We start from the raw sequence: 14,820 nt of genomic DNA, 5'->3' as shown, positions 1-14,820 counted from the left end.
CAGAATCAGCCTGATAAACTTCACTGCAGTGCCAGAGCAAGAAAAGGACTTCTTCAGTAAAGGAGACCAAAACTGCACACAATATTCTGGGTGTGGCCTCACCAAAGCCCTTTATAACTGCAACATATCCCTGCTCCTGTACTTAAAACCCCTCGCAATGAAGGCAACATGCTATTTGCCATCTTTACCACCTGCTACTCCTGCATGTTTACCTTCAGTGACTGGTGCACAAGGACACCCAGGTCCCACTACACACTTCCCCCTCCCAATTTTCAGTCAGTCATTCAGGTAGTAATCTGCCTTCTTGTTTTTGCTTCCAAAGTGAATAATCTCCCATTTATGCATATTATACTGCATCTGCCATTGATGCGCCCACTCACCCAACCTGTCGAGATCATGCTGAAGGAACTCTGCTTCCTTGTCACAGTTCACGCTCCCACCCAACTTGGTATCATCTGCAAACCTGGAGTCATTATACTTTGTTCCCTCATTCAAATCATTATTATATATTGTGATTAGATGCGGTTCCATCACCGATCACTAGTTACTGCCCGCCAATTTGAAGGACCCACTAATTCCTACTCTTTGTTTCCTTTCTGCCAGCCAGTTTTCTATCCATCTCAATACATTTCCCCCAATCCCACGCGCTTTAATCTTGTGCAATAATCTCCTATGTGGGACTTGTCAAATGCTTTCTAGAAGTCCAAATATACCACATTGACTGGCTCCCCCTTGTCTAATCCACTAGTGACAGCTTCATAGAATCCACTGCTTTCTAAATGCTCTGCTATGAAGTCCTTGATAATGGATTTGAGACTTTTCCCCCACTACCGATGTTATGGTTAATGGTCTATAATTCCGTTTTCTTTCCACCTGCCTTTTTGAATATTGGAGTGGCATGATCTATCCTCCAATTTTCAGGGACCATTCCAGAGTTTATAGAATCTTGGCAAATGGTCTTGGAAGACCATCAATGCATTTGCTATTTCTACAGCCACCTCCTTAAGTACTCTGGGATGTAGATTATCAAGCCCTGGGGATTTATCCATCTTCAATCCCATCATTTTTCCCAGCACCATTTTTCTACTGATATTGATCTCCCTCAATTCTTCCTTCTCACTAAATCCTGCATTCTCCAACCTTTCTGAGATCTGATTTGTGTCCTCTTTTGTGAAGACAGAATCAAAGTATACATTCAGTTGCACAGCCATTTCTTTGCCCCATATTCTGTCTGTAGGGGACCTATACTTGCCTTCAACAATCTCTTTCTCTTCACATACCTATGGACACTCAGTGACAGTCTTTATGTTCTACAAGCTTACTTTCACGCTGTATTTTCCCCTTGTTAATGAATCCTTTGGTCCTTCTTTGCTGAATTCTAAACTGATCCCAATCCTCAGAAGTGATAATGGGAACTGCAGATGCTGGAGAATCCAAGATAATGAAATGTGAGGCTGGATGAACACAGCAGGCCAAGCAGCATCTCAGGAGCACAAAAGCTGACGTTTCGGGCCTAGACCCTTCATCAGAGAGGGGGATGGGGTGAGGGTTCTGAAATAAATAGGGAGAGAGGTGGGAGGCGCACCGAAGATGGAGAGAAAAGAAGATAGGTGGAGAGGAGAGTATAGGTGGGGAGGTAGGGAGGGGATAGGTCAGTCCAGGGAAGACGGACAGGTCAAGGAGGTGGGATGAGGTTAGTAGGTAGGAGATGGAGTTGCGGCTTGGGGTGGGAGGAAGAACAGGTTAGGGAGGCAGAGACAGGTTGGACTGGTTTTGGGATGCCGTGGGTGGAGGGGAAGAGCTGGGCTGGTGCCTCCTGCAGTGCCACAATGATGCCACCTGAAGGTTGCAGGAACAGCAACTCATATTCCGCTTGGGAACCCTGCAGCCCAATGGTATCAATGTGGACTTCACCAGCTTCAAAATCTCCCCTTCCCCCACTGCACCACACAACCAGCCCAGCTCTTCCCCTCCACCCACTGCATCCCAAAACCAGTCCAACCTGTCTCTGCCTCCCTAATCTGTTCTTCCTCTCACCCATCCCTTCCTCCCACCCCAAGCCGCACCCCCATCTCCTACCTACTAACCTCATCCCACCTCCTTGATCTGTCCGTCTTCCCTGGACTGACCTATCCCCTCCCTACCTCCCCACCTATACTCTCCTCTCCACCTATCTTCTTTTCTCTCCATCTTCGGTCCGCCTCCCCCTCTCTCCCTATTTATTCCAGAACGCTCACCCCATCCCCCTCTCTGATGAAGGGTCTAGGCCCGAAACGTCAGCTTTTGTGCTCCTGAGATGCTGCTGGGCCTGCTGTGTTCATCCAGCCTCACATTTCATTATCTCCAATCCTCTGAAGTATTGTTTTTCTTGGCCAATCTTTATGTTTCTTCAGTGGATTGGATCCAATCTCTAATTTCCTTTGTTCACCACAGATTGGCCCTCTTACCCATTTTGCTTTAGTGCCAGACAGGAACAAACAGTTGCTGCAGTTCCCCTACACGTTCCTTGAATGTTTGCTATTGCCTATCCACTGTCATACCTTTAAAGTAACTCTCCCCAATTAAGACCAACTCACACCTCACATCTTCATAGTTTCCTTTATTAAGATTCGATATCCTGATCTCCAAATCAACTACCTCAACTCTCCCTTGATAAAAAGTTCAATCATCATGTTGTGGTGGCTGATCGCCAAGTGGTTTTTGCATTAAAAACACTGGCAATGATTCACTTCTCATTACACAGTACCCAGACTAAGATAGCTTGCTCTTTAGTTGGTTCCTCCACACGTTGGTCAAGAAAGCCATCCTGTATACACTTCAGGAATTCCCCCTTCACCGTACTGTGGTTAATTTGATTTACCAAATCTATGTGCAGATTAATATTACCCAAGATCACACGCATCTCTAATTTCCTAGTTAATCCCACTCCCAACATCACCACTGCAGTTGGGGGGGTGGGGGTCTACATATGGCACCCAATAATGTACTTTGCTCCTTGGTATTTCTCAACTCTACCCATACAGGCTCCACATTGTCAAAGCCAATATCTTATCTCACCATTGTCTTAATTCCCTCTTTAATCAGCGATGCCATTCCATCACCTTTTCCTTTCTGCCTGTCCTTCCTAAATACTGTATACCATGGGACATTCAGTTCCCATCCATGGTCACCGTGCAGTCACGTTTCCATAATCCCAAGTATATTGTACCCAGTTACATCTATTCTGCGCAATTAGTTCATCCACTTTACTGCAAACGCTCCGCACATTAAGGCACGAAGCCTTGAAGCCTATCTTTTTAAAACAGTTTGTCTCGCTCTTATTTTCCTCAATACTGTGTTTGAATTTTGTCCATGGTTTCTCTGCCTATCACTTTTCTTATTCTCTTTTCTACCTTTTGTTTCTGTCCATGCTCCATCCTTCTCTAACTCCTTACATAGCTTCCCACTCCCGTGGCATATTAGTTTCAACCATCCTCAACCGCTCTAGCTAACGCTTCCACCTAGGGCATCAATCCCAGTCCTGCCCAGGTGTAACCTGTTCAATTTTTACAGGTCCCACCTCCCCCAGCACTGATCCCAATGCCCCAGGAATGTGAAACACTCCCCCAGCACCATCTCTTCAGCCATGTATTCAGCCGATATATCATGTCATTTCTATTCAGACTAGCACATGGCACTGGTAGATCACTACCTTTGTGGTCCAATTTTTTAAACTTTCTTCCTAGCTCCCTGTATTCTGCTTTTAGGACCTCATCTTTTTCTTACCTATGTCGCTTGTACTGACGCGTACCACGACCACTAGCCATTCAACCTCCACCTCCAGAATGTCCCGTACCCACTACGAGACATCCTTGATCCTACGAACACGAAGGCAAAATACCATCCTGGAGATAGTAGGAACTGCAGAGGCTAGAGAATCTGAGATAACAAGGTGTAGAGCTGGATGAACACAGAAGGCCAAGCAGCAGAGGAGCAGGAAGGCTGACGTTTCAGGCCGAGATCTGAAGAAGGGTCTAGGCCTGAAACGTCAGCCTTCCTGCTCCTCTGATGCTGCTTGGCCTGCTGTGTTCGTCCAGTTCTACACCTTGTTATACCATCCTGGAGTCTTGTTTGTGGCTACAGAAGCATCTGTCTATTCCCCTTACAATTCAGTCCCCTATAACTATTGCCCTGGCACACTTTTTACCCCTCCCCTCTGCAGCTGAGCCAAACATGGTGCAAGGATGCAACTATGCTGGAGTGAAAATTTCAAGGCAGCCACAAAGCTTTTAATGTTGTTGGCAGGCAGATTGTCAATGCAGGCAGCAAAGAGCTTAGGAGGAAAGTTGAGAGGTCAATAAGACTACACAGAGAAGCAATTTCTAAATGTGCACTCAGCAAAGAGGATAGGCAATCAAGCTAGCAAAAACAACATGAGAGGAATTAAGTTCAGAGCTGATCAAGTAACAATTAAGGGCTTCAAAGTAGCCAGAGGGGCAGCAACTAAGACCGTGCACTTGAAAGTAAGGGTTCTTGATAGTGAACAAAATGCTTCAAGGTTAGCTCTAGGTCCTGCTGGAAAGCAAAGATTTTGTAGGCAATTTTGTCCAATCTAAACAAATGACAAACAAAGTCAACGTCGAGAGAACACATTTACCACACAGGTACTAATCATTAGATTTTTTGCGCACACATGACAAATACCCCTGTTTAGTCGAGAGACCGGAGCACACCAGTCATTGAAGGACACTCCACAAAATGATCTGTTGCTACATGGGCCATGTACTTTGCAATCCCAGAGAGTTCATCTATACATTGTTATTTATTCTGTTCTATTTAACGTCACACACCAAAAATAATCCCATCCTCAGTTCCTAGTTCAAGGAAAGCAGACTCACTTGCATTACAAGTGACTGCTTTAAGCATACTGGATTGGTTGTAATAGTCAAATGGTCATTAAAAAATACGTTGCAAATCACCTTTTTCTTTTATTATCTGGGTCACTCTTCCTTTAGAAACAGACCAAGTTGAAGCCACTGAGATATACTCTATGCCAAAACCATTCATGATTTTTTTTAAACTCAACACAAATAAATATATCCCAAAATAAGTATTTTTATACCCTAGCCTGATTTATAAAATAAGGTCTGATTTGAGAAATATTTCCATTCCTCACTCCAAAGCCGACAACATACTTTGTCCAGTAATTAATTACACAAAATATTTTTAAAAATGAACTGAAATAGAATAGAAAACATTCTTCCTCCTAATGGCAAGAGTTGTAATATTAATCCACTAATTTCTGGTTCACTATCTAGTGCCAATTTAATGATAGTGTAAACATTCAGGCATTCTTACAAATGAGGTTCCTGGACTAACACTGCATTCCACATCCTTAGCAAGTGGCAATAATTTTTTCAAAGTACATATTATGTCATCTTTTTGCAATCCTTGAATGTGATGTGAAGTTCAACTTAAACCTTATGATGTCATCAGGGATGTGACTGAACACACTTAAATTATTGTGAAAAGATTCAATATTTTGAAAAGGACTGCTGCCAAAAATAAACCTCAAAACTTCAGAAATGTCCAAAATATACCACTATTGATAATTAACAGCAGACAAACAGACTGAGAAAGAAATGTTAAAGAAAGACTTAGACGGGTCAATAAGGATAAGATAGGAAAATTTAAAGGCAGTGGAGTTAGGACAACTGAGAGTGCAGAAGAAAACTCAAGGACAAACTAAAGAGAAAGTGAACGGCAGAGGATCATTGTTAGTGTTGGGAAGACTTCATTCAGGCTGCCCGCCTTTATCCAGGAGCAACGCCACGCAAGGTCGACTCATATTTACAAACAAATAGAAAACTCTTGTCAACAATGTCCGGCATCAGAAATCGATCTTTTGCGATCGTTAAACACCGCAGATTGGCCGCAATTGGAGGCGTGTCTTACTGCAACGTTTACTTGATAATTCCTAGCCCACAGAGGTCATCCATACCGTTCGAGGTTGGACATGAGGATGCCCAGTCGTTTGCGACGGGAAGGAGGGCCACTGCTCACCTGCATGCACAAGCACAAATCCCACACTCTTCGCCTCGGAGCCCGTTTCCCCCCCGCTCCTGTTCATCGGCGCCGCTCCTTCAGCAGTGCCGGGAGGCTGTGGCTCCCCGGGTCCCAGACTCCCTGCAGCCTCCATGGTCACAGCCGGGCGCCATGGCGATTGCCCCCTTCCATCGGATCAGTGTGTAGGGTAGAGAGGGAGAGACAGAGCAGCACGGATCCCCTCCCCGTTCAGACGGAGGCCGCCGCTTCGCAGGCCCCAATTGGACCGTAAGTGTGGATCGGCGCACGCGCACTTTGCAATCTCAACCTTCGCCGTTACCCGGCGGGTGGCGATTAACGACCGCACGTTCCACTCAGCCCGCCCATCGCGCGCGACCAACGGCCGTAAGTAGTGCCTCCCCGCCCCCTCCCCTTCCCACTCACTTCCGCGTCCACCTGTTCCCGCCTGCTGGCCGCACAATATGGACAGGTGAGATAGGAGTAGAGTTCAAGCTGGACCTGGCGATGTAAGGGTGTGGGTATCTGTACCGTTAATGATGGCCTGGCATGGTTGGACAAGAAATAAGCAACCCTACAAAATTAAAGCTGAGCTATAAAGATAGATTACATTGTTATAGAGATGGCTTGGAAACAGACCCTACGTCCCAACTCGCCCATGTCGACCAGTAATCCTAAGTAAATCTAGTCGTATTTGGCCCATATCCCTCTAAACCCTTACTATTCAGATACACAGATACTTTTTAAAAGTTGTATACCAACCTCCACCACTTCCTCTGTCAGCTCACTCCATATATACACCACTGTCTAAGGGGAAAAAGTTGCCCCTTGGGCCCCTTTTATATCTTGCCCCCTCTCACCTTCACTCTATGCCCTCTAGTTTTTCCTCCCCCACCACAGGGAAAAGACTTTGCTTATTCACCCCATCCATTTTCCTCATTATTTTATGAACATATGTAAGGTAACACTTCTGTCTCTGACACTTCAGGGAAAAAAGTCCCAGCCTGTTCAGCCTCTCCCTATACTCAAACTCTAACCCTAGCAACATCCGTGTAAACCTTTTCTGAACCCTTTCTAGATTCACAACATCCTTCCGATAGGAGGGAGACCAGAATTGCGCACAGTACTCCAAAAATGGCCAAACCAATGGTCGGTACAGCTGCAACATGACCTCCCAACTCTGGTACTCAATGCACTGACCAATAAAGGCAAGCATACTAAACACTTTCTTCACTATCCTGTTTACAAGTTACTAAACTTTCAATGAGCTATGAACCTCCATTCCAAGATCATTTTGTTCAGCGACACCACCCCCGCCTTCCAGAACATTACCATTAAGCATATAAGTCCTGTCCTGATTTGCCTTTCCAAAATGCACTTTGCATTTACATAAATTAAACTCCATCTGCCACTCCTTGGCCCATTGGCCTATCTGATCAAGATCCTGTTGTACTATGAGGTTATCTTCTTTGGTGTCCACTACACCTCCAATTTTACTGCCATCTGCAAACTTACTAAGCATATTTCCTATGTTCAGATTGGAATCATTTATATAAATGACAAAAAGCAGTGGATCCAGCATCAATTCTTGAGGCACACTGCTGGTCACAGGCCTTTAGTCTGAAAAGCAACCCTCTACCACTATCCTTTGTCTTTTACTTTTTAGCCAGTTCTGTAGCCAAATAGCTCGTTCTCCCTATAAGCCATGTGATCTAACCTTGCTAACCAGTCTACCATGTTTAACGCCTTACTGAAGTCCATGTAGATCATGTCCACTGCTCTTCCCTAATCAATCCTCTTCATTAGTTCTTCAAAAAAACTCAGTCAAGTTAGTGAGATATGATATCCCATGCACAAAGCCATGTTGTCTACCCCTATTCAGTCCTGCCTTTCCAAATACATGCAAATCCTGTTCCTCAGGATTTCCTCCATCAACTTGCCCAACACTGATGCTCTCTGATGAAGGGTCTAGGCCCGAAACGTCAGCTTTTGTGTTCCTGAGATGCTGCTTGGCCTGCTGTGTTCATCCAGCTCCACACTTTGTTATCACTGATGTGAGGCTCACTGTCTATAGTTCCCTGGCTTGTCCTTACCACCATTATGCTTTTTCTTTATTCATTCACGGGATGAGGGGCTCATTGGCTAGGCAGCATTTATTGCCCATGCTTTATTGCGCAGAAGGCAGTTAAGATTCAACCACATTGCTGTGGATGTGGAGTCACATATAGGCAAGACCAGGTAAAGATGGCAGTCTCCTTCCCTAAAGGATTCACGGTCATCATTAGATTCTTAATTCCAGACATTTATTGAATTCAAATTCCACCATCTGCCATGGTGGGATTCAAACCTGGGTCCCCAGAATGTTATCTGCGTCTCTGGATTAACAGTTGAGCGATAATACCACAATGCCATCGCCATTATTAAATAGTGGCACACCGTTAACCAACCTCCAGTCTTCCAGCACCTCACCTACATGTGATCCCATATTTGTGAGAAAGCTATGTGAATGCTTCTAACAACATGAGGCATATCTTTGTTTCACTGACTTGCAAAAGATCACGTACTTTATTTTTGAACAATAAACTGAAATGGAAGTCACACACTTTGAAATGGAGTGTTAGAAAAGTTGCTTGCCACTTGAACAATCTGTTGCATCTTGTTTAGCCATGCTATACAGTGTTGATTTTTGGGAACAAAATGAGGGATATTTGCAAATGAATTGCACTTTCTCGTTAATAAATTTCTACCTGGTAACAGCTCTCTGGTTGAGCTGCAGTTTTTAAAAAGTTGCAAATGCCAAGTGCAACAAAGAGGGAGAACAATCCAGAGTATACAGACTGCATATCTCCCTTTCTCATGTGGGTATAAAAACAGAAAACTCCAGAAAGCTTAAAAGTTTTTGTACAAAAAGATAACAATTCATCTGGTCAGCCATTGATTTGAAGGATGACCATTGCCATACAAACAACAGTGATTCATTACTGCTAAAAATAAAAGGACAGTGAGAGGAAAAGAACTCTCCACCTTGTGGTCTGGACATTTGATCTTTGGAATTTTGTTTAGCCTGTCTATATTCTTTTTCCACCCACAGTACATGCATTAAACCATAAGGGTTTTGTCTGGGTTTGTCCATCCCACCAACCTCCGGATACAATGCATCATGCTCCGACACTTCCGCCATCTACAATCCGACCCCACCACCCAAGACATTTTTCCATCCCCACCCCTGTCTGCTTTCCAGAGAGACCACTCTCTCCGTGACTCCCTTGTTCGCTCCACACTGCCCTCCAACCCCACCACACCCGGCACCTTCCCCTGCAACCGCAGGAAATGCTACACTTGCCCTCACCCCTATCCCAGGCCCCAAGATGACATTCCACATTAAGCAGAGGTTCACCTGCACATCTGCCAATGTGGTATACTGCATCCACTGTACCCGGTGTGGCTTCCTCTACATTGGGGAAACCAAGTGGAGGCTTGGGGACCGCTTTGCAGAACACCTCCGCTCAGTTCGCAACAAACAACTGCACCTCCCAGTCGCAAACCATTTCCACTCCCCCTCCCATTCTTTAGATGACATGTCCATCATGGGCCTCCTGCAGTGCCACAATGATGCCACCCGAAGGAACAGCAACTCATATTCCACCTGGGAACCCTGCAGCCCAATGGTATCAATGTGGACTTCACCAGTTTCAAAATCTCCCCTTCCCCCACCGCATCCCTAAACCAGCCCAGTTCGTCCCCTCCCCCGACTGCACCACACACCCAGCCCAGCTCTTCCCCTCCACCCACTGCATCCCAAAACCAGTCCAACCTGTCTCTGCCTCCCTAACTTGTTCTTCCTCTCACCCATCCCTTCCTCCCACCCCAAGCCGCACCCCCATCTACCTACTAACCTCATCCCACGTCCTTGACCTGTCTGTCTTCCCTGGACTGACCTATCCCCTCCCTACCTCCCCACCTATACCCTCTCCACCTATCCTCTTTTCTCTACATCGTCGGTCCGCCTCCCCCTCTCTCCCTATTTATTCCAGTTCCCTCACCCCATCCCCCTCTCTGATGAAGGGTCTAGGCCCGAAACGTCAGCTTTTGTGCTCCTGAGATGCTGCTTGGCCTGCTGTGTTCATCCAGCCTCACATTGTATCATAGATAATGGGAACTGCAGATGCTGGAGAATTCCAAGATAATAAAATGTGAGGCTGGATGAACACAGCAGGCCAAGCAGCATCTCAGGAGCACAAAAGCTGACGTTTCGGGCCTAGACCCTTCATCAGAGAGGGGGATGGGGAGAGGGAACTGGAATAAATAGGGAGAGAGGGGGAGGCGGACCGAAGATGGAGAGTAAAGAAGATAAGTGGAGAGAGTATAGGTGGGGAGGTAGGGAGGAGATAGGTCAGTCCAGGGAAGACGGACAGGACAAGGAGGTGGGATGAGGTTAGTAGGTAGATGGGGGTGCGGCTTGGGGTGGGAGGAAGGGATGGGTGAGAGGAAGAACCGGTTAGGGAGGCAGAGACAGGTTGGACTGGTTTTGGGATGCAGTGGGTGGGGGGGGAAGAGCTGGGCTGGTTGTGTGGTGCAGTGGGGGGAGGGGACGAACTGGGCTGGTTTAGGGATGCAGTAGGGGAAGGGGAGATTTTGAAACTGGTGAAGTCCACATTGATACCATTAGGCTGCAGGGTTCCCAGGCGGAATATGAGTTGCTGTTCCTGCAACCTTCAGGTGGCATCATTGTGGCAGTGCAGGAGGCCCATGATGGACATGTCATCTAAAGAATGGGAGAGGGAGTGGAAATGGTTTGCGACTGGGAGGTGCAGTTTTTTGTTGCGAACTGAGCGGAGGTGTTCTGCAAAGCGGTCTCCAAGCCTCCGCTTGGTTTCCCCAATGTAGAGGAAGCCGCACCGGGTACAGTGGATGCAGTATACCACATTGGCAGATGTGCAGGTGAACCTCTGCTTAATGTGGAATGTCATCTTGGGGCCTGGGATAGGGGTGAGGGAGGAGGTGTGGGGGCAAGTGTAGCATTTCCTGCGGTTGCAGGGGAAGGTGCCGGGTGTGGTGGGGTTGGAGGGCAGTGTGGAGCGAACAAGGGAGTCACGGAGAGAGTGGTCCCTCCGGAAAGCAGACAGGGGTGGGGATGGAAAAATGTCTTGGGTGGTGGGGTCGGATTGTAAATGGCGAAAGTGTCGGAGGATGATGCGTTGTATCCGGAGGTTGGTAGGGTGGTGTGTGAGAACGAGGGGGATCCTCTTAGGGCGGTTGTGGCGGGGGCGGGGTGTGAGGGATGTGTTGCGGGAAATACGGGAGACGCGGTCAAGGGCGTTCTCGATCACAGTGGGGGTAAGTTGCGGTCCTTAAAGAACTTGGACATCTGGGATGTGCGGGAGTGGAATGTCTTATCGTGGGAGCAGATGCGGCGGAGGCAGAGGAATTGGGAATAGGGGATGGAATTACGTGGAACAGTCCCTCTTCCGCACCTACACAGGCCCCAAACCCCACCTCTTCCTCCGGTACATTGATGACTGTATCGGCGCCGCCTCTTGCTCCCCAGACGAGCTCGAACAGTTCATCCACTTCAGCAACACCTTCCACCCCAACCTTCAGTTCACCTGGGCCATCTCCAGCACATCCCTCACCTTCCTGGACCTCTCAGTCTCCATCTCAGGCAACCAGCTTGTAACTGATGTCCATTTCAAGCCCACCGACTCCCACAGCTACCTAGAATACACCTCCTCGCACCCACCCTCTTGCAAAAATTCCATCCCCTATTCCCAATTCCTCCGCCTCCGCCGCATCTGCTCCCACGATAAGACATTCCACTCCCGCACATCCCAGATGTCCAAGTTCTTTGAGGACCGCAACTTTCCCCCCACAGTGATTGAGAACGCCCTTGACCACGTCTCCCGTATTTCCCGCAACATATCTCCCACACCCTGCCCCCGCCACAACCGCCCTAAGAGGATCCCCCTCGTTCTCACACACCACCCTACCAACCTTCGGATACAAGGCATCATCCTCCGACACTTTCGCCATTTACAATCCGACCCCACCACCCAAGACATTTTTCCATCCCCACCCCTGTCTGCTTTCCGGAGGGACCACTCTCTCCGTGACTCCCTTGTTCGCTCCACACTGCCCTCCAACCCCACCACACCCGGCACCTTCCCCTGCAACCGCAGGAAATGCTACACTTGCCCCCACACCTCCTCCCTCACCCCTATCCCAGGCCCCAAGATGACATTCCACATTAAGCAGAGTTTCACCTGCACATCTGCCAATGTGGTATACTGCATCCATTGTACCCGGTGCGGCTTCCTCTACATTTGGGAAACCAAGCGGAGGCTTGGAGACCGCTTTGCAGAACACCTCTGCTCAGTTCGCAACAAACAACTGCACCTCCCAGTCGCAAACCATTTCCACTCCCCCTCCCATTCTCTAGATGACATGTCCATCATGGGCCTCCTGCACTGCCGCAATGATGCCACCCGAAGGTTGCAGGAACAGCAACTCATATTCCGCCTGGGAACCCTGCAGCCTAATGTTGTCAATGTGGACTTCACCAGTTTCAAAATCTCCCCTTCCCCTACTGCATCCCTAAACCAGCCCAGTTCGTCCCCTCCCCCCACTGCACCACACAACCAGCCCAGCTCTTCCCCCCCACCCACTGCATCCCAAAACCAGTCCAACCTGTCTCTGCCTCCCTAACCGGTTCTTCCTCTCACCCATCCCTTCCTCCCACCCCAAGCCGCACCCCCATCTACCTACTAACCTCATCCCACCTCCTTGACCTGTCCGTCTTCCCTGGACTGACATATCCCCTCCCTACCTCCCCACCTATACTCTCTCCACCTATCTTCTTTACTCTCCATCTTCGGTCCGCCTCCCCCTCTCTCCCTATTTATTCCAGTTCCCTCTCCCCATCCCCCTCTCTGATGAAGGGTCTAGGCCCGAAACGTCAGCTTTTGTGCTCCTGAGATGCTGCTTGGCCTGCTGTGTTCATCCAGCCTCACATTTTATTATCACATTGTATCATCTTGGGTTTTGTCTGTCTTAATTGTGTTAGAGTGTGTTTGTGTTTTGTGAATGATGGGGCACAGTTTAAGTTACTTAAATTAGAAATCTTTTTTTCACATTCTTGTTTTAATAAATAGAATTACTTTTTATTGTTAATGATCAAACATGCTGTGTTTTGCATTGTCCTTGGTAGCACAGTCAGGCAAATTGAATTTTGGCAGTGTCATTTAAATTTTATACATTTTCATACATTTTGTGACAGCTTATGGGACAGTGGAGTATGATAGTCATCACACTCTTCCCAGTTAAGACATGACAGACTATATAAAGTGAAACTTTCCCGTTTGTTTGAAATGTCTTTGACCTATTAATTAATATTGAATTATGGTGGGTTTTTTGGACTGACTACAATAAATATTTTAAGTGACACCTTGACAAGACCTTTTCTTCCAATGGACCTTGTGAGGATCCCTTTTTAAAGGTTATTGTTCTGTACAGGAATTATAATATTATCACTTCAAAATATAAGGTTGGAAGGATTCTGATTGGGAATGTATTGAGTGCAGAGGTCATTTAAAAGGTTTGGTAAGCTCGTAAATATTTAAAATTGATACATAGGCAAAATAATTCAATGTTGAGGTGTGGTTCTTGACATAGCTTCCTGAAACAGTCTGACTCAGTGTTACTTCACTTCATTAATAACCCACATTTTGTAAACTGATTAAATGAAGGCGACGAGATAAGGCCCACCTGCCATTGTATACCAAGCAGCTGGAAATTGTGTAAAAACCCCTGAGGTTTTCTTTGACATGAAATACATATTGTAAATATCATATGTAATTGCAGTTTTATTGAGGTACTTAAGAATGGCATGTTTCTCTGCAAGTTCTACAGCATTGCACTTTGTGCAGTGTCTAATTTGAGCTGTTCTAGAATACAAATATAATGAAGTACATATTTAGAAACAAATAAAAGCATTCACAGTTGTGATGGAGTAAATTGAACAGCAACTTCTGGTTTCCACACATTTTCTTTTAAGGTGGAAATCCAGAATTATTGCCATGAGTATTTCACTACTCCATAAATGTGTACTGTAGGAGTCATTCGTGTGACACTTGGCACTGAAATCAATGTAGTGGTATGAAGTTGAGATATTGACCCATCCAAACTTCACTGAAGACATCAGTATTGGGGCTGATACATTCTGAAAACAGTGAATTTTTAACAGGACTATAGATCAACAAAATCACTGGGACAGAAATTTAATTTTAGAAGTGTGATACACCATTCCTTTAAAATATTAGGGAGTAGAAATTTTAGAAAAGTTTGTTTTACTTTATTCATCTCTGTTATTAATGTTTTTAATTCTATATTTTCTTCATTTTCTGTACTTGATTTCAATCTGATTTGCTGCAAGTAAGCTCATAAGTGCAGCAAGCAGTAAAGAAAGCTAACTATGTCGGCCTTCAAAGCAAGAGGATTCAAGTATAGGAACTTGCTGCAATTATAGAGGGCTTTGGTGAGGCTACACCTGGAATATTGTATGCAGTTTTGGTCTCTTTGTCTGGGGAAGGATGTTCTTGTTTTAGAGGGAGTACAGCAAAAGTTTACCAAGTTTGTCTTGGGATGGCAGGCCTGATGTATAAGGAAAGGTTGAGTTGGTTAGGATTCTATTCACAGGAGTTCAGATTGAGGGGTTATCTCATAGAAAATTATAAAATTCTAACAGGACTGGTCAGGTCTGATGCAAGAAGAATATTCTCTGTG

The 14,820-nt window shown here is 46.2% G+C and overlaps 1 protein-coding gene across 4 annotated transcripts in view; it reads right to left on the bottom strand.

Moving 5' to 3' along the window:
- Nucleotides 1–6,354, bottom strand: part of tasp1 (taspase, threonine aspartase, 1) — a 101,385-nt gene extending 95,031 nt beyond the window's left edge. For all 4 annotated transcript variants that reach the window (XR_007248151.2, XM_048536686.2, XM_048536689.2 and 1 more), the window contains exon 1: nucleotides 6,043–6,354. Coding sequence is in view for 3 of the 4 variants with exons in the window: in XM_048536686.2 (XP_048392643.1) it covers nucleotides 6,043–6,178 (136 nt within the window). In the remaining variant the exon portion in view is untranslated. The remainder of the gene's footprint in view (nucleotides 1–6,042) is intronic.
- Nucleotides 6,355–14,820: the final 8,466 nt, after the last annotated feature.

The sequence above is a fragment of the Stegostoma tigrinum genome, chromosome 9 (assembly GCF_030684315.1).
Source record: "Stegostoma tigrinum isolate sSteTig4 chromosome 9, sSteTig4.hap1, whole genome shotgun sequence".
NCBI classification, from domain to species: domain Eukaryota; kingdom Metazoa; phylum Chordata; class Chondrichthyes; order Orectolobiformes; family Stegostomatidae; genus Stegostoma; species Stegostoma tigrinum.
This window is presented reverse-complemented; position numbering and strand designations above follow the sequence as displayed.